General features: G+C 43.4%; 1 protein-coding gene across 2 annotated transcripts; it reads left to right on the forward strand.

The window, feature by feature from the left end:
• The first annotated feature begins 521 nt into the window (after positions 1 to 521).
• Positions 522 to 17,382, forward strand: LOC112309498 (nmrA-like family domain-containing protein 1). 2 transcript variants are annotated; one of them, XM_024565670.4, is made up of 5 exons: positions 522 to 635; positions 7,114 to 7,352; positions 9,037 to 9,286; positions 12,257 to 12,447; positions 16,190 to 17,382. In XM_024565670.4, the coding sequence occupies exons 3-5, from the start codon at positions 9,196 to 9,198 to the stop codon at positions 16,367 to 16,369; spliced, it is 462 nt and encodes a 153-aa protein (XP_024421438.3). In that variant the 5' UTR covers positions 522 to 635; positions 7,114 to 7,352; positions 9,037 to 9,195; the 3' UTR covers positions 16,370 to 17,382. The 2 variants fall into 2 exon arrangements, 1 of the variants encoding a protein (XP_024421438.3); XR_011650824.1 differs by lacking the exon at positions 9,037 to 9,286.
• Positions 17,383 to 19,326: the final 1,944 nt, after the last annotated feature.

Here is a 19,326-nt window from a genome sequence, read left to right on the forward strand (position 1 = left end):
TGCCATGTCCACCAGGCCCTTTGTGTTCTGGCTCTTGCATCCTTCCCAGTCTTCTCATCACTCACGTAGTATTGTTGCAGCCATTGGGAACCCTGTATCATAATTGCCATGCCTTTGAACTTGGCTATGTGTGGTTCCTTCTGCCTGGGATGGTCTCTCATGGGGTCTTCAGGCCAGCTCCAACATCCCCTTCTATGATAAACCTTCCCTAACACCTCCAGTCTGGGTTTGGTGTCATTCCTCCATAACCTATGTCCCCTCTGCCATTCCTCTCTACTGTACTTTTATTTACTAGTTTATCTCCCTTCCAAGATCTAGACCACCAGGGCCTCTAGTGCAATGCCTGGTATACCAAAGGCACTCAATACACATTGAACACATGAGTGTGGGAACAAGTGAATCCTATTTGGAAAATTGCAGTGTCATAGTGAGTAAGCTAGCTGGCAACAACAAAACATTATGCACAGGAGGGGCAAAACATTTATGCAAAGGAGGAGTGTGGCTTATAACTCTCACGCTTGAAGAGAAACTACTTCAGCTGCTGTCACTGCTCTGAGGAAAATTCGGCTACTACACTATTTCTTTGTCCAGTAACACAACCAGCAAGAAAGTAATTGCAGTGTTTGGAGCAACAGGTAAGAAAAACTCCTTACTATAAAGTGCATGCTGACTTGGCTTACGTTCCTGTCTTGTTTTAAAGTCAGAGTCTGCCAGTGTGGGCTGAACAGAGAGAGCCCTCTGGAGGAATGACGAGAAGTGTCCTGTTGCTTGAGTTTCTGATGTGGTAAAGGGGCTGGGTGATTTGATTTTATTTGTCAGAAATGATCTCAGTAGGACATGGACAATTGACATATTCTCTCTTTTTCAATTGTAATCGCGTACTGACTTGTTGGTATCTTGGATTTTAATATAAGCTATGCGCGCATTTCCTGACAAGTAAGAGGAGCGAGTGTGAGAGGCCCGTAGGTTTGCAGGGGATGTCTCATGCCTGACCAATACCCCAGGGATTCTGAAAGGGTGGAGTGGGTGGAGGTTGGGAGAATACGCTGAGTGACCTTCTCACTGGGGCATCTGTGCGAGCCTTTTAACTGCCATCCCTGCTTTCAGTCTTGCCTCCTTTACAATCTGTTCTTTACAGCCAGAGCCATCTTTGCTAAACGTTCAGCCATTGAGGCTATTCCTATGAATTGGAACCTGTTCTCATTTCAGCCTCTTGATGATCCATTTGAAACTATCAGATGATGACATGCCTCTGCTCAAAACCCTCCAACTCGCCCTCCCATCTCACTCCAAGAAAAATGCAAAGTCCAGCTAACGGACCCCCATCTTCTACCCTCCCCTTTACTTACTTTGCATTTTCCTCAAGCACACTGCTACCTTAATTCCTTTCACTGATTGCCCCTTCAACCTGGAATAATCTTCCTCCAGTTACCCTCACTGCTTTCTCCCTCATGTCCCCCAAGCCTCTGCTCAAAGGTCGCCCTCTCTGTAAGCACTTTCCAGAACTCCACACTTACCATTGCAACTCCGTTCCACCCTGCTGCTGTTTGGCTGCCCTGCCTGCTTGATTTCTCTCCACACTAGAATAAATATAAGCTCTATGAGCAGAGGAATTTTGTCTGAAAAGAGGAAAGGATTAAAGCAGGGAGAAGAGAGAAATAAATTTGCAAACACCAATAGGCAGTTATGACAGAAGCCAAAAAACTTATATGTATGACCCTGGACATGAACTAAGGTGGCAGAATGATGGTGGGAGGGGAGGTACAGGGAAGAGGGGAATAAAGGGGAGAAAAAATGGGACAACTATAATAACATAATCAATAAAATATATTAAAATTTAAAATAAATAAATGGACATCACATGGAGGGTTATCAGTGGGGATAGGGAGAGGGGGAGAATGGAGGAAAAGGTGCAGGGAATAAGAAGTGTAATTGGTAGGTACAAAATAGACAGAGGGGGTTAAGAATAGTATAGGAAATGGAGAAGCCAAAGAACTTATATGTACGACCCACGGATGTGAGCTAAGGGGGCAGGGGAGGGAATGCTGGAGAGAATGGGAGTACTGGGCAGAGGGGTATAAAGGGGACAAAAAAATGGGACAACTGTAATAGCATAATCAATAAAATATACTTTAAAAATATAAAAGAAAAAAGGTAAATGGGACATGGGGATGACTATATAAGGCATTAGGGTGAAGGTGAGAATATTGTTTTTTTCTGAAAGAAATAAGAACCTTTAAAAGATTTCGAGCAGAGGGGCTATCGAAATGACTTCTATGTTAAAAGGATCATTTCGGCTTCTGTTTTTCAAATAGAGTGCAGGGGGCAAGGGCTGAAGCCGGAAAACCTTTTAGGAAGCTGCTGCCATAATCCAGCCTAGATGACCATGGTTTAGACAGGGTTGGTAGCAGTGAGGTGGTGGGGAGTGATCAGATTCCGGATGTGTTTTAAAGAAAGTTGACAGGGTTCACTGACGGACCAGATAACAGGAGAGAAGACAGGAGTAAGCAATGATTTCAGAGTGTGCAGAGCAGCTGGAAGAGCACGTTGTATGATTCGCTGAAATGGGGAAGACCCTGGTGGGAGCAGGTCAAAAAAGGCCAGGACCTCCGTTTAAGTCTCAAACTTGAGTTGCTGCCTAGACATCCAGAGTAGGCAGTTGAATAAGAGCCTTGGGAGTGGCTCTTAAAGGGATCAGATTAGATGTGTCAGAGTTGAAGAAAGTTGCTTCCTACTTAACTAAGGGAGTGGATGGATGGATTACCTTGTTGCCTAGGTCTCTCGTCCCCTACTTCAGTTACTGTGGAGTTCTGGGTGTGTTTGGGTGTTTGAGGTAGGGTTGCCCGATTTAGCAGATAAAAATATAAGATGCCTAGTTAAATTCGACAGGGACATGTGTTAACTCTTACCTTCATATGTGTTTGCGCATCAGACTCTGACCAGTGCTTGCCATTCAAATGCACCTGTAGACAAAAAGGGGGTTCTGTGGAAAGTAACCTCCCAGGGTGATCTGATTACAAACTTCTAACTGGTCAGGTCTTGGTGAGTAGGCGTGCCTAGGCATATAACTTCTTTAGTAAAAGGCTTATCTTTGCCTAAAGCTAGTCCTGTCCATTGCTTCTGTGCATCTAGGTTAACACACCTTTGAAATAAGCCTTAACCACCCTTAAGAGAGCATGCAATCTTGTTAACTATCCTGTAATTCAATCCCTGCTTTGCTTTCTGCCACCTTCTTGTATCTTCCTTGTGTTCCCTCCTTAATTTCAAATGCATAAAAGAAACTGCAAAACTGTTGTTCTGTGGAGTATTTGAGATCTTGCTCCCTGGCATATGTCATCAGTTGGCTCAAATAATATTTTTTCTTTTCTATTTATTTTTTAAAAGACTTTATTTATTTAGTTTTAGAGAAAGGAGGGGAGGGAGAAAGAGAAGGAGAGAAACATCCATGTGTAATAGATACATTGATAGGTTGCCTCTCACATGCCCCTAACTGGGGACCTGTTCTACTACCCAGGCACGTGCCCTGACTAAAAATTGAACTGGCAACCTTTCAGTTTGCAGGCCTGCACTCAATCCACCGACCCACACCAGCCCTCAAATTATTTGAGGGCAGCTCAAATAATTTTATATATATGAGTGCTCAAACTCTTATAAAAATTCTCTACAGCTTTGGTTGTGTCTTATGTGGACACTATCTGCAACATGGAGTCACCTGGTAGGGAACTGGATCCAAGAGGGAACAATCCAGATTAAGTGAGGAAGCTCTGGGACAACTGAGTATGTCTGGAATGGGTACTCTGGGGCTGCTTTTACAGGCTCATAGGTTTATATTATGCCTTGCTAATTTAAAGGAACAGGGCCAAGATGGATGAATTCTTCTCCTGCTTTGGGTCTTAGTAAAACATTAAAAGTGACAGTGGTTAAGAGAGCCAGTCCTGGTTTAGGTCCAGTTCCACTTATTCTTTTATACAAGTGCAGGCAAGACTGTTCACCTCCAAAGGTATGAGTTGAGAGCACAGAGGTTTTAGTCTTTTCATTTCATTCATTCATTCCTTCATTCATTCAGGCCTCCCCTGAACTTGTCAGATTTTGTACGTGGCCCCTTTTTGTCCACAATTCAACATATAGATGTTGAAAACTTGCAGGTTGCCAGAGAATAGTCTCAGCACATGGTTGGGAAACAGGGATGAAGAGTAAACAGTTTCTGCCCTCAAGGAGAACCTAGTTTCGTAGGAGGGTTATAAGGAAATAATTACAGTAGTCAGTGATAGGGGCTGAATTGTTTATCCCCCCAAAGTAATTTATATGTTGAAGTCCTAATTTCTAGTACCTCTGAATATGCAGATAGGGCCTTTATTGAGGTAATTATATTAAAGCAAGGCCATGATAGTGGACTCTAATCCTATTGGACACTTGTCCTTTTAAGAAGAAGAAATTTTCATGCACACAAAGACAGACAGGAGGGGCTAAAGTGCACAAAGCAAAGGCCGTATGAGGACACAGTTAGAAGGCTCTCAGTCTGCAAACCAAAGGGAGGCATCTCAGGAAAAATCAGACACAGCAACACCTTGATCTTGGGCTTCTGGCCTCCAGAACTGTGAGAAAATATATTTCAATTGTTTAAGCCACAATCTGTGGAATTTTATTATAGCAGGCTTAACAAATAAATAGAGCCAACAAATATTTTATATTGAATTTTTGTTTTTACAGATGTGCACATAATAGTTTTAAGTCTACCTGCAAGTCTTATAAAGAAACCCAGCAGACCCTGCCCTACCCCTTTCCACATTCAACTCTTCTGTTTCTACTGGTGTTTGTCTCCATATTTCTAAATACTATGGTATTAGGCTATTTCTTGATTTTTCAGTTTTAGATATTATTCATTGTCTTTAGCTCTCCTATATCCCCAGCCCCAAGCAATACTTTCTTCTTCTCATCCTCCCCATAAAATTTATAACAATTTGTATTTTTCATATAGATGATGGACTAATATGGACCCTTATTATGACTATGAAATTATTGTTCATACATGAGCCATTGTGGTGTGTACTTTCTTTTCTCATATCATTTCTTGTTTTCCCTGAAATTAATAATTGCCTTTATTTTTTATTTGTTTCATTTTCTTCCTACCTATCACTCATTTTTTCCTTTAATCTGTTGGTTCTGTTTTTTCTCTCCATGGAGAACTTCCTCTTGGAATGCTATGTTTTTCTTTTTCAGTCTTTCTAGGATTCTCTCCCCCATTATTCTAATAATTCTCTTTGCCTTTCTCCGGGGTTTGGTTTCTGTTTCCTGGGTTCCTCTTGTTTGCTTTACTTTGTCATTTTGCTGGAGCACATATTCCAGCAGCTTACAGAGAAAGAGTACATAGGAGTTAAATTTTTGAGATCTTGAGTGTCTGAAAATGTCTTCATGTAGAATGTTTAGAATCAATTAATCATTTGGTTAAGTTTAAAATTCTAAATAGAAATTAATACCCCTCACCCCCAAATAGCATTACTCCATTGCTTCCAATGTTATAAAGAAATCTGGTGCTATTTTAATCCCCCACCTTTGAATTAACTACCCTTCTATCAAAGTTCATAAGGGTTTTTTATTCCCAGTGTTCTGAAATTCCACAACTATGTACATAATAATGTGGGACTTTCTTTATGCATTGTGCTGGGTACTCATGGCCCCTTAATCTGGAAGGTCATGCGAAATCCTTGAACTCTGGAAAATTATCTCCTTTGATAATTCCATATGTCCATTTTCTCTATTTTCTCATCCTGGAATTCCCCGGGCTCCATCTTCTATGATCTCTTTTCAGGTTTCCATTTCTTTGGGGGCTTTTTTCCTTCTAATCCTGAGAGATTTCTCCAACTTTTTTTTTATTGAAAATTTATTTTTGCTATAACATTTTAGATTTCTGAGAGCTTCATCTTCTCTTCTGAATGCTCTCTCTCCTTCTCTCCTGCCTCCCTCTGCCTTTTTATTGGTGTAGTATGCAGATGCAGTGTTCTGAATGCAAAATCTTCTCCAGTCTCTGAAAATATTAATTCCTTAAAACTTCCCTTCACTGCATTGTTCCTGTTTCCTTATATCAGTTTGTTTACTTTGGCTTTCTTGGAAGGCTTTTAAAAAATATCTGGTGACCTTTGGCTGTCTGTTCATATTTACTACTAGAGGACTAAACTTTGGCTGAAATCCTTGGGCAAAGCAGAGCTCATTGAATGGCAGACCCTATAGGGGTATCAGTGGTGTATCAGTTGGGATTCCACAGGAAATAAGTGCCACACTCTTTCAGAAAAGCCAAAGAAAAAATAATGGTGGAAAGGGAAGAGACCAGTAATGAGTAAGTAAGCAACAGGAGGGAGAAGCAGAGGGTAAGAGAGATGACTAAAACCCAGGGAGAGTAGCAAAGATGACCAAAATCTCCCTTCCTACCCTTGGGTCTCCTGCTGATGCCTCTCATTGGCCAGACCTAACCTGAGAGCAAGAGAGCCTGTTGATGGAGTCCATAATGGTCAGCCTCCCAGGGCATTAAGCAGGTGAAGGTAGATCTGAAGGCACAAAAAACATATTCAAGACAGGTATACAACCAATTTGATAAAGGATCCCAAATGTAAGTGACTCAACACAGTGCCTGGTGTATATCAGAGGGCATTCAGTATATATTAGTAGAGTAGATAAATTAGGCAAGTAATGGTGATATCATTGATGGCTTTAAATGCCATAAAAAGAAACTGCAAGTTTTCAACTGTTAAAAAAATGTAAAATAGGAAGCTCTTTTGAAAATAAAATTGTGTGAAGAACCTCAAAATAAAATCTATAATCAGATAAAACTAGATTTCCCAGTTGAATCTGGGTGGAGGGTCTGGCACCCAGCTCCTTTAGCCTCCTTTGGCCTCCTTGTTGCCTCAGACCTCTCGCACTCTTTCTTTCCACCATGGATTCAGCCTCTGGAGAGGCTGCAGGAAATCTAGTTTGAAAACCACTGTTGCAAGCCATGGGAATGCTGCCTGAAATAGTTACCACAACAGCTGTACTCTGAATAATGGGACTTCCTGTCCTACTGTTCTGTAGTGAACATTCTTCCTGATTCTTCCTGTTTCTTCTTCCCCAATCCTGCAGGAGCTCAGGGTGGCTCTGTGGCCAAGGCCATTTTGGAGAGCAGAAAGTTTGCTGTGAGAGCTCTGACCAGGGATGTGACTCGACCCAACGCATTGGTGCTCCAGGACCTTGGCGCTGAAGTGGTAAAAGGGAACCTGAATGATGAAGCATCAGTGGAGGCTGCCTTAAAAGATGCCTGTGGGGCGTTTGTGGTGACCGACTTCTGGGACCAGCTCAGCAAAGAGAAAGAAGTGTGTCAGGTGGGGACACCTTTGAGCATCTCCTCTTACCCTCCCTCGCTGCTCTGCCCTCCCTTGAAGAGAGCAGGCCCTCAGTCTGGGCAAAAAACACAAGTGTCCCTCCACAACATCTCACTGGTATTTATGAAATATATGTATTTGCAGTACTTGTTAGAGGTAGCTTTGATTTTGAAATCTGAAATCAGTGTTACACAGCACACACCCACACTCAAGACCTCCGAGATTGGAGAATGACCGCGCACAGAGCCAGTCATTAATTGCTCCCCATTTGTTTGCTGATGACATATGAAGGGTACCCCACAAATTAAGATAACCATGAAGGGAGGGGGGAAGAGCAAAAGTGTCATGAGTATATTTATACTCTGGCAGGGAATTTGGGGAGAAATTAGTAATGGGTACATGGAAAAGGAACTGAACAAACAACTAAATAAACCCACAATGATTAACATGCAGGAAAATAAAAATTTGTAGTAAAAAATAAATGTAACCATAGAATGTCACATGGTTCAACATCAGCTGTGTGTAAGCACTGAGTGTTGATCTATCCCAACTATGGTATCAGGAACACACGTATATGTGATGGTGGCAATGGACTGTGTGTGTGAGAGAGAGAGAGGGAGAAAGGGGGGCACTAAAAGGAGGGCTCATCTTTCATAGTAGGGATTTAGTAGATGATACCTTAAATGGAAAAAATCAAGAATTAGCAGTGCAAACATGTTATTTAGAGATGAACAGCAAAAATGGATGAAAGTGGTTACTTCTGGAGAGTAGTTATCAGCATGGGGGCTCAGAGAACATCTTTGTCATTATAAGTTCTATCCCCACCATGATGTACTATTTGAAATTATATACAAGTATAAATTAGAAAAATATGAATATTAGATTTTAAAAATGTAATGTATGAGATCAGTCTCTTGCAGAAATGGCACAATTAAAAATATTAAGAACAGAATTGAACCCTATCAGGAATGTCTGTTAATTATACCACTTAAAGCTTGTCTTTTAGTGATAAACTTTGGAAGGGCTTATTTTAGGAACTCTGGGTCCTAGTTCTGATATTCGCTCAATGTGAAGCCCAGGGGTACTAAGTCACTTCTCTGCTTCATTTTCTGCATCTACTAAACCAGATTAATTATGTCTTCTCTGCTTGCTATATGGGGTTTTATAAGGAAAGGAAAAGAAGAAAACAGTGGAGAGACAGAGAGAGAGAGAGAGCAATAGAGAGAGAGGGAGAGTTGAAGGTGCTTAGAACAATTTGGAACTAAAACACAAAAAAGAGAGTGTGTGCGTGTGTCTTCATTATGCTCTCAATTCTGAAATGGTGCACAGATATAATTAATTGCCAGCAAACATTATTATACTATATATTCCTGAGCCTCATATATAAATAAACATGGCAGCTGATCACAAAGATACTGATAGAGGAAGAGACCAAATCGTCCTGACCGTTTCCACCAGGCTCCTTTTAGCCTCTGATGAAGTTCAGCATTTTGACGTGGTGGAGCCTCTGCCCACTAATACTGGTGGCCTCTCAGATGGTAACTTGAATATATTTTGATGCTGGAAGAGATTCCTCTCTAACGAAGACAATAAGAACAAGAGGGCGTAAGGGAAACCAGCACTTGCACTCTTGTCCATATGCAGGTACAGCGATCTATATAAAGGATTTACATTTCTCTCTTAGGGAAAGTCGGTGGCGCATATTGCCAAGCACCTGGGTCTGAAGCACGTGGTGTACAGTGGCCTGGAGAATGTAAAGCGCCAGACCGGTGGGAGGTTGGAAGTTGAGCACTTTGATGGGACGGGAGAGGTATAGGAGTATTTCTGGTCCATTGGTGTTCCTATGACCAGCGTCCGCTTGGCAGCTTACTTTGAAAATTTTCTCACCATGTGGAAGGCCGGGAAAGCCTCTGATGGAGATTATGACACCTTGTGTAAGTGGCAGTTAGCAGTGAAAGTAACCAGACACCTGCTGTCCTCCCCACCCCCTTGCCCTTCCTCCCTCATTTCAGTGGACATATATCGTTTGAGTGCCTCCTATGTGCTGAACCTCTGTGTGAAGGGCTGAGAGGGAGACCAAATGGTTTAGACTTCACAGAGGACTGCTTCTTGGACTAGAAACAAAGGATTTCACTTCCAGTCTTAGCAATCTGATGCTCTTTATATGAGTAGTTAGCTATGTGACCTCAAGACTTAGTTTCCTCATGTTTAATGGAAAAGTTGGACAAGATGATTTCTAAGGTCCCTTCTAGCTCATCCATCTGACCTGTGGCAACAGGAAAGCCATTCTTCTCTTGATCTGGGTCCCATGATCAGAATCTCTAGAGGGGCCCTGACTCCCCAGAGAAAGAGTCTGATTCTGTAGGTCTGGGCTGGAGCCCGGAAGATGATAGTTTTAACAAGGATTCCTAGTAACTCCAATGCTTCCCGTCCACTGGCTGGAATTCCCCCGCCCTTTGGAGTCATTTTCTTTGCCCAGAGTCCCAGGTGCTCTGTGGATTGGAGTGACTATGGGAGTATCAACAGCACAAATTCAGTCATTTTCCCTTGGCACATAGTTAAGACTTGTCAGAGGCATAACTATCGACAGTTGCAGTCAACCTGGAGCACCTGCCATACAACAGACGACCTGAGTAATAGTTCTACAAGTGACTAGATAAGTGTAGAAATGTGATACAGTGCTTTTTACTCGCACTTCCTTTCTTCCTATGCCCTTACCAGATTTCAGAAGCCAGCTCACTGACATTTCCCAGGCCCTGAAGTAGGACATTGGAGTCTATCAGTTATATTGGCCTGGGTAAAGAGGTGATGCCCTAAATTAGTTCTGGTGCCCAGTTCCACAGTGGGCCCCAAAGTCTGTATAACCCAGTCTTAGGTATTCCTGAGTCTCAGGTTTCACTCTCCATTATAGAAATAGCTAACACTTGCTAAGGCCCTGGCACTGCACTATTTACCTTCATTTTACAGATGAGGAAACTGAGGCAAGATACACTAAGTCACTTTCCAAAGATCATTAATAAGGCAGCACCAGGACATGGAGGGTGGCAGTCTGACTCTAGAGCCATCCATGTTCACGACCACTGTCCCAGGGCTGCTTTTATTCTCATCCCAAGACCCCCAATTCTCAAACAAAAACAGACCTCAAAGTCAGAACATGCTTAGCTCTGAGTGCCTCAAAAAGCACAAACTGATTTACAAATATAAAATACAATTACAATTTAACCTGAGCAGGCAATTCGCCTACCAGGAAATTGCGGTGCAAAGCTAATTTAGCTACAAAGGACAAGTATGATATTTAGTCCCTGGCCGCTAAGCCTGAAGTCACTTTTACACTGGATTGAAATTCAGAGACCTTGATTCTTGTCCTGGCCTGTTTCTTCCTAGCTGTGAGGCAGCAGGTGAGTCAATAGGCTTTGTTTCTTCATTTAAAAAAAGTCCATGTCCACTTTGGGTTCCAGCCTCAGGATTCTGGGATTCTGGGAATCTGTGAGAGGCTATACCACACTGTAGGAGGGGAACAGGCTTTGGGGTGACATGTGAGGGTTTGAACCCACTTCTGGCAAGTACCTGATACTCCTGTGTTTCAAGGTTATTTTTAAGATTAAACCAGCCAATATATGTGTTTGTTTCTTCTTTCATCCATTCAATAAATACTTGAGGGCTTCCTATGTGCCAGACATTAACTGGGGAATCAGAATCAGTAATAAATAGTTCAAAATAAAGAGCTCTGCCCTTGTGAAGCTCTCTTTGGGTGAAGGAGATAGATTATAAACATAATAAATAAGTAAGTCATATTGTATGTTAAGAGGTAAGTACTATGTAAAAAAATAGGGCAGGGTAAGGTGTATGTGGAGCATCAGCAGTAGGGAGATTGCATGTGAAATTTAAATAAGATAATCAGTGGGCCTCTTTGAGAAGGTGACATCTGAATACCTCTGATACAGCTAGGTGGTGGGCTTTGTGGGTACTCAGGGGAAGAACATTTTGGGAAGAAAGAACAGCTGGTGTGGCTGAAACAGAGCAAGTAAGGGAGAGTAGGAGGAGGTGAGGCCAGAGTTAGCAAAGGTCTGGTCCCATAAGGCATTGGCTTGTCTTTTGAGGGACAGAGAGCCATTGGAGGGCATGGGCAGACATGATATGAGCTGACTTTAGTTTTACAGGTTCACAGAGAGGCCATGGAAAGGCAAGAATGGCAACAAGGAGACCAACTTTGCAATAATCAAAGTCAAAGATGGTGGTCCAAGGTGGCTTGGACCCGGGTGGTAGCAGTATAGATGGTGACAAATGGTCAGATTCTGGACATAGGACTTCCAAAAAACCCAAAAAGATATGGGGTGTGAGAAAAGTGTCAAACTGACTCCAAGATTTTTGACTTTGAGAGACTGGAATGGTAGAGTTGCCATTAACTGAGATGGGGAGGTCTGCAGGAGAAGCAAGTTGTTGGGGGACATAGGAATTCATTTTGGGGCATGTTGAGTTTAACATGTCTATTAAACAATCGGGGAAGTCTGCAGGAGAAGCAAGTTGTTGGGGGACATAGGAATTCATTTTGGGGCATGTTGAGTTTAACGTGTCTATTAAACAATCAAGTAAGGATGTTGAGTAGGAAGTTGAACAAATGGTCTGGAATTTGGCAGAGATGTCTTGGTTGGAGGTGTGACTAATCATACTCTCCACATAGCAGATGCTTGGTAAATGGTCGCTTTAAAAAAAAATCAGTACTCAGGCATTATGGTATTTTTCTCAAACAAAATATTGTAACTAATTGTGCATAGATTATGGCCACTCAGTGTTACATTGCTTTCCTATACCTTTTGTTTAAGTGGTTGAGTAATTCAAGTTTGTGAGACCTACCAAGGATGCGATGTTATTAGCTATTTTTATCTTTTTTTTTTTTTAACTAGCACTGCCTATGGGGGACATACCAATGGATGGCATCTCTGTTGCTGATGTTGGAGCAGTCATCTCTAGCATTTTTAATTCTCCAGCAGAGTTTTTAGGCAAAGCTGTGGGTCTCAGTGCAGAAGCATTAACAGTACAGCAATATGCCGATGTTTTGTCCAAGACTTTGGGGAAAGAAGTCCGAGATGCAAAGGTGAGTTCTTAGTAGACATAAACATGGTCACAAGAGTCCATCTTGGGTCACACCCCACTGACTTACAAATTCTGATAGACTTTCCATGAATTTAGGCAGGCTTCAGCTTAGGCTGTCAGAAGAAATTGAAAAGGATTTCAGTTCCACAAATCTATCTTTTATTTGTGCACCTGAATCCCACCTTTATGGCTTTATTTCTTTGGCTTAAGGTTAATCAGCTTGTTAGAGTAAAACTGCTGTTGGGTGGCAAGAATTTAGAATCTGAAGACCGAGGTACAACGTTTTCATATATACCACCTAGCTCTGCTCCCATAAGCACTCACGCTGATCACGCCAGTCTGTCAGAGCTCCTTGGGGTGGCGCAAGGTACTTAGCCTCTCTGTGCCTCAGCTTCCTCATCTGTGAAGTGGGATAATAGCATCTACCTCAGGGTGTTCTTGTGAAAATTAGAGAGAATATATTTAAGGGTCTTGGCATAGGGTTTGGCATATATATCAAGTACTGGTTAGTATATACCTATTATGTACCTGGTGCAGTCTTTAAGGCGTTTATAGCAAAGTCAGGGTGAAAATGTTAATGCACAAGACGTCACAGTGATCAGAACAAGACAGAACACTACAGGTGCTTAGTTGTGTTGTCCACACTGACGGTGGCCAGAGAAGGGTCGGAGAAGGCTTCGTGGAAAAAGTGGTTCCGAAGTGGTCCTTGAGGGTGGGCAAGACTGTGTCTAGGTGGAGGGAATGATGGGGCTGCCTGGCTAAATTCTAGAATTTTAAATCTTCACCTGGCTAGACCCACGTGAATGAACCAGAGGCAGTATGAAGAAGGGGAGTAAATCCTGACTCTGTCCTTCTCTATCTGTGCGATCTCGGCAAGTTGCTTAACCTCTCCAGCCTGAGTTTCCTCATGTGCTAAAAACGTTATTATAGGTCTCTCATAGGATTGCTATGAGGATGAAAGGAGGTATAAATGGCAGGCACGTTGTAAACAGTAAACCCTCGATAACTGATCTTGGTACAAATAGGGTGGGAATGGCCTGACTGGAGCATGGATAGGACAGACCTTTTACAGAAAAGTGAGAGGAACTGATGCATCACCAGCCATTTCTCCAAAGCAGGTGTTGATAAAAGGAAGGAGAACAGGGCTTCTGAGAAGGATGTGTGTTCATGTGTGCCCCGCAGAGGCTCTCAGAGCTGAAAGAAGGACCCATACTTCTTTCAAGCTGGCAGGCCTTGAGTAACCCGGCTCTTTGTCTCTCTTGGCTGCACTCTCTCATCTGAAAAATGAGAGTTTTGTTTGGATGACTTCTAAGGTCCTACCCAGCACCAACATCTCTGTAGAGCAGGGGTCTGCAAACTAGGACCCACCACCTGCTCTTTTAAATAAAGATTTATTGGAACACAGCCGCACCATTGTTTATGTATTGTCTACAGCTGTTTTCATAGTATACTGACAGAGTCAAGTAGTTGTGACAGAGCCCATATGACCTGCAAAGCCTTAAATGTTTATATCTAGCCCTTTAAGAAAAACTTTGTTGACCTCTGCTCTAGAATGTTTCCTAGAGTTAGAGATACGAAGTCGGTTGTTGTTTTCATCTGCAACTCTCGGTCCAATAAGTCTTGAGTCTTAAGGGGGTATCTAAATTCCCAATTCAGCATCAGGAACTGGAGCTGTGAGAAGGCTAAGAAAAAAATATTTTGAAAACTATCGTAGGTGTCTTTAATGAAGAAAATAAGTTACCTCCAAACCCAAGAAGATAAGCAATCACTCAAAAGATGGACTCATGAGAGGATCTGCAAAGCCACTTTTACATGGGTTCAGATACGCTTCTCAGGGACTGGCCCCTCATGTGTATGCTCTTCAACTCGATTTCTGACGGTTCTGAGCGATGGCTGTTCTATGATTTAGTTGTAATTTTGATGTGGCTTTGCGAGGAAGCGAGCCATGTTTACCTATGCCGCCATCTGTTGTGGATGCTAGACACAGTTTTGGATGGCTCAGGACCTTCCAAGCATCTCTCTCTCAGTCACAAGCCTGATCCCTGACTATTCTTGATACATCACATCGTTTCACAATTCGGCAGAAACTTTTCTTGCACCAAAAGTCCTAAGGCACTAAAAGCTGGGAGTTCTACAGAATGGTTAACGCTGTTCTTAGCAGCTAATCTGACTTGAAGACGCTGACCAGGGTTCCTGAGTGTGGAAATAAATGCTTAGGCCCCATGATACTCTGGGAAAGGATGCATGTGGCCACAAGGTGGCGCTCCAGCCTCAGCAGTCTTACTTTTTCCCTAGTCTGGTCGGAAGGGGGCCGTTTGCAGAAGTGTTTCAGTGAGTCTGGGGCCCTGAACAAATTCCCATCAGGAACTCTGGTCTGGCTGAAACATGTTTGTTTAACTCCAAAAAGAACATGGTCCTCTCAGAAAGTGAGGTACAACAAAACAAATCTCTTTCCTTCAAAAATCTGCAGAAAAGAATCTTTTATTTTACTAAGGGGTAGTAGTTATCAAAGTTACAGGATGAAGGAGTGACTCAAGGAGACAGACATCTTCGAAGCCATCTTCCATGCTGCTTATGTAGTCTTCTTACTAAAAGCTTACATTTTCTTCCGATTTAAAATAACAAATGCTTATTTCAGAAAATACAGAAAATTATAAAAAAGAATAAAAATCACATACTTTAATTTATCAGAGATAGCAGCTGTTAAGACTTGCCACATTTTCTTCTAGTCTTTTTCCAGTATTATATGTTTATATCTAGCTTTCCTATTTAACACTGTATTATGAGCACTTTATGTTTTGCTAAAGTTCTTCAAAAGCATTCATTTTAATAGCTGCATAATATTCTTAAAGTAGATGGACTATCATTTATTCTGCCACTCCTTTTTTTGCACATGTAAGTTATTCTTGATTTTTTAATTGTTATAAATGACATATGACCATCATTGTTTTATATGAATTGTTTGTCACATTTTTCTGAGGTCAAGTGGAATAGCAAGGTTACCTCTGATTAGGGTCCTAGGGACTCAGGGGGCGGGTTCTGTGGAAGGTGACGGAAGGCAGCTCAGTGAGTGTGTGACGGGAAGCATTTGTTTGAGCCCGGGCCTGGCAGAGTCTGGGATGGCTGAAGTCAGGGCGCTCATTTCTAACCAAGAAGGGAGGTGATGGCGAAGGGACCTCAGCCAGGAGGAAGGGACAAGAGCCTGGTGCCAGGGTGAGTGGGAGCCTTGACGCTGCGTGGACGGCCAGATGGGTGGGCTGAGAGGGCTGCTGAGGGAATCCCACACGGAAATGGATATGACAGCTGGTCAGTGAAGGGGGCACAGATCCACAGTACCTTCTCCAAAATGCTTGGGGCCAGAAGCAATTCAGGTTTCAGAAGCTTTCCGCTTTCAGATAGGTTATGTTCTACATGTGTCATGTAACGTCACCACCAAAAACCTCAACATCTCTGCAGAAAAATATATGACTATTTCCACTAAACGGGATAACTAAAGATCATAACTAGCTTCACACGAGTTCAGATCAGAATTAGTTCAGAAAAGTCAGTTTGCTGTCAAATTGCTTATTTAAAAAACTTGAGAGTTTCTTGGGTTTCGGAGTTCAGCTAAAGAACTGTGGACCTATATCATCATTAAGGTGGATAATTTGTTCAAACTATTTTCAATGAGAGCTATTTTCAGAGAGCTATTTTCATTTCCTTTTTTTTAAAATAACATATATTTTTAAATTTGTTCTTCAAAGATCACCCCAGAAGCTTACAAGAAGCTGGGATTTCCTGGAGCGAAGGAAATGGCCGACATGTTTCGTTTCTATCACAGGAAGCCTGACCGTGATGTCCAGCTCACCCACCGACTAAACCCCAAAGTGAAAAGCTTCAGCCAGTTTATTGCAGAGAACCAGGGAGCCTTCAGGGGCACTTAAGCTGTTCAAACAGCCCCTGACCATGCAAATGCCGCCTCCATGATTCTGGTCCTCTTTACACACATCTCCATTTAGGAACAGAAATGTTAGAATGCAGTTGTTTGCACCACCAAAGGCTTCCCTGAAGTTCTCTCTTAAGTAGGAATCATGGAAATGGCGGCTGGACACAGTGATTTGATTCACATATAACTTTCCAGCTATTGATAGGATGGGACACCTGTTTGGTTAGGTAAGAAGCACCAAGCCCAGCACCGTCACCTCCCAACAGCCAAGTCCCCTCCCAAGGCTCTGGCCAGAGGAACGGGGAGCTTCTTCCCCAACACGAATGGGGGCGGCCACTCAGCCTTCTCCTGCCTCAATGATCCTGAGCCTGGCTCTGAAACTCCCCTCGGCAGCTCCAGTTGTTTTTCAAGTGCATTGTCACATTCTTAGTGAACTTTCAAGTAATTTAAATTTCTTAAAATAAAAGTCGTTGCAGGGGAACTTCTGGGGTGCACGGCATTCAATGAACAAGCACGAGTGTTAGAGACTCTAAAGTTCAGTTTTGCTTCAAGGTTAACAGTTCATTCTCTGGTTCATTCACTAAATCATCTATTGAATCACTTAATTATTCATCCACCTACTCCCCTATTCTTCATTTAGGCATTTCACAAACTTTATTTTTAGTGCCAGTGCTGATGGTGCATTTGCAAACTTCTCTCCCCTCCTATGTGTTTCGTTATTGGACTGGTCCACGCTTCAAAGGCTTCCACGGCTCCTTTTCAGTTTGCGGTCGGCTTCATGTCATGCTAGGGCACGGGGGCTATCTAACCATTTAGGTGAAAGCAAAGCCCAGAGGCTCTGCAGTGGACGAAGGCAGGAGCTTGAGGGGAGAGCTGGGGAAAGGTAAGAAAGTGGGAAGAGGAGGCGATGGGAGGGACCCCGTAGTATCTTTGTATATCTCCGGCTGAGCGTTTTTCTGCACCATATTGTAATTGCCTCATTTACTAGTCTTCTTCTTGGCTGTGAGTGACTCGTACTCCTTCCTATCCTGGTGCTTGGCACAGGATAGGAGATCAATAAATGTTGGTTTTCTAAATGAGTGAATAAAGTTAATCGATCATATCATTGCAAGAAAAGGGAAATCAACAGGTATCTAGAGTGGAGAGTGTTAAGAACCAGCCACTGGTACTTAAAGGGCAAGGGGCTGTCCACTACGGGGGGAGGCAGGCAGGCAGCAACTGGGGCGGGGAGCAGCTGAGCGAGGATGGCGTGGCGGTGCCTGGGTGAGAGAGAGGACACAGGGGCTGCGGATCTGACTCAGAGGAGGAGTCTTGGAGATGCCAAATATCAGCCTTTTTGGTCTTTTAAGGCATCAAGTGGTATGTTTGTGTTAACTGAAATATGTTGAAATTATTGCAGACATATTTTGATTCTTGGGAGGAAGTTGCAGTCCAAGTGCATCTGAAGACCACTCTCCCTTTCAAATCCCCCAAGCAGTAAATTCAATTCAGCTCAAACTCTCACGCCTGGGAAACAGGTCTGGATAAATTTCTAAAAAGGGAAAAGCAAAACAAAACCCTAAACTAAAAATAGGTGGTTTATTACTCGTCTGGGTGGGCCAGGCAGGAGGAAGGGCTGCTGTTTCCTAAGTAAACCTCAGCATCCCTCAAATGGGGGGCTGTCTGCAGGCCGGCAGGTCTCCTGGCCTCCTTGTATGTTCGCTGGATGGCTGGTTGGTTCGGTAGCCCTGGGCCAGCCCTGCCATTGTTCTACAAAGCACAAGAAGCTCTTTTCTGAATTTAGAAGTGGAGCTTGCAGTGGTCCATCTGAAATGCAACTGTGTATTTTAAAGGGCCCGTTTTGCATCACACCTCACTTGACCAATAAGGGGGAGAACAGGGATTGTTAGTCTAAAACATTTTCCATTTGTTGACTGTAGACTTGGGGCATCACCACCATCTTCTCCTCTCTCCTGCTGACAGTCTTCAGGCCCGGGGAGAAAAAAGCTTCTTGTTGGAGCTGCTCAGAGTAGGCACGTAGGGACTCAAGAGAGGCGTAGAAAGTGGAAATGGGGCTATGAACCACCGTGAACAAAATCACCCTCTGTTGTCCAGGGAATGGGTTGGGTGGGGGTGGGGCCGGGGGTGGTGGAAAACAAGGGATGCAGGAGAGCTCTCTAGAAATGTTCCTAGAAACCCATGCTGTGAAGTCAGATCAGGCTCGATGGGAGTCCTGCTCTGCCCCTGCCTGGCCGTGTGAACCCGGGCCAGTCACTTGACTTCTGTGGGCTTCAGTTTCCCCATCCTCCCAGGGGGATGCTGGGAGGACTCAAAGACTAAAGGTACAAAAAGCACTTTGGACAGTCTTTGGTAGATAGTAAGTGCTCAGTAAACAGTAGCTGTAATTATTATTGAGAATAATTCTGCCCTTGCTGCCTTTGCACAGCACCCCAACCTCGGAGGTGCCCAAGAGCTGCTCCCCAGGTCTTTCCAACCCCATCTGCTCACCCACTGGTGGCCTCAAGCACTTAGGGTTCCCAGGTTCCTCAGGTCCTGACTGACTTCTGCAGGGGGACTTGTCCCTGCCCATCTTCCTGGGCTGGCCACTAGATGGCAGGACGAACCTAGCATGAAGGGTCACTCCGACCACATCCCGGGTAGATTTCTCCGGAGCCTTCCGGAACAAGCCACTGGAGAGCCAGCTGTATGGTGCATATTACAGCCCTTCAGTCTCTCTCTTTCAGGCTTTCTCAGTCACCCTCATGGTTTTTTCATGTGCTGGGCACCTTCCCTGTGCCTGGCACTACAGGATTACATGCCTTCTTTGTGCCTTATTTGGGGTTAAAGAAAGGAAAAGAAGAGACAAGGTACTATTTAAAAGCTCGAGTACTGGCCCAACCCACTGCAGAAGGAGCCCCCTGCCCCAGGCCAAGGCTGGGCCTGCTGTGGAAACAGGGCCCCCAGGCACCTGCCCCA

The sequence above is a fragment of the Desmodus rotundus genome, unplaced genomic scaffold (assembly GCF_022682495.2).
Source record: "Desmodus rotundus isolate HL8 unplaced genomic scaffold, HLdesRot8A.1 manual_scaffold_181, whole genome shotgun sequence".
NCBI lineage: Eukaryota > Metazoa > Chordata > Mammalia > Chiroptera > Phyllostomidae > Desmodus > Desmodus rotundus.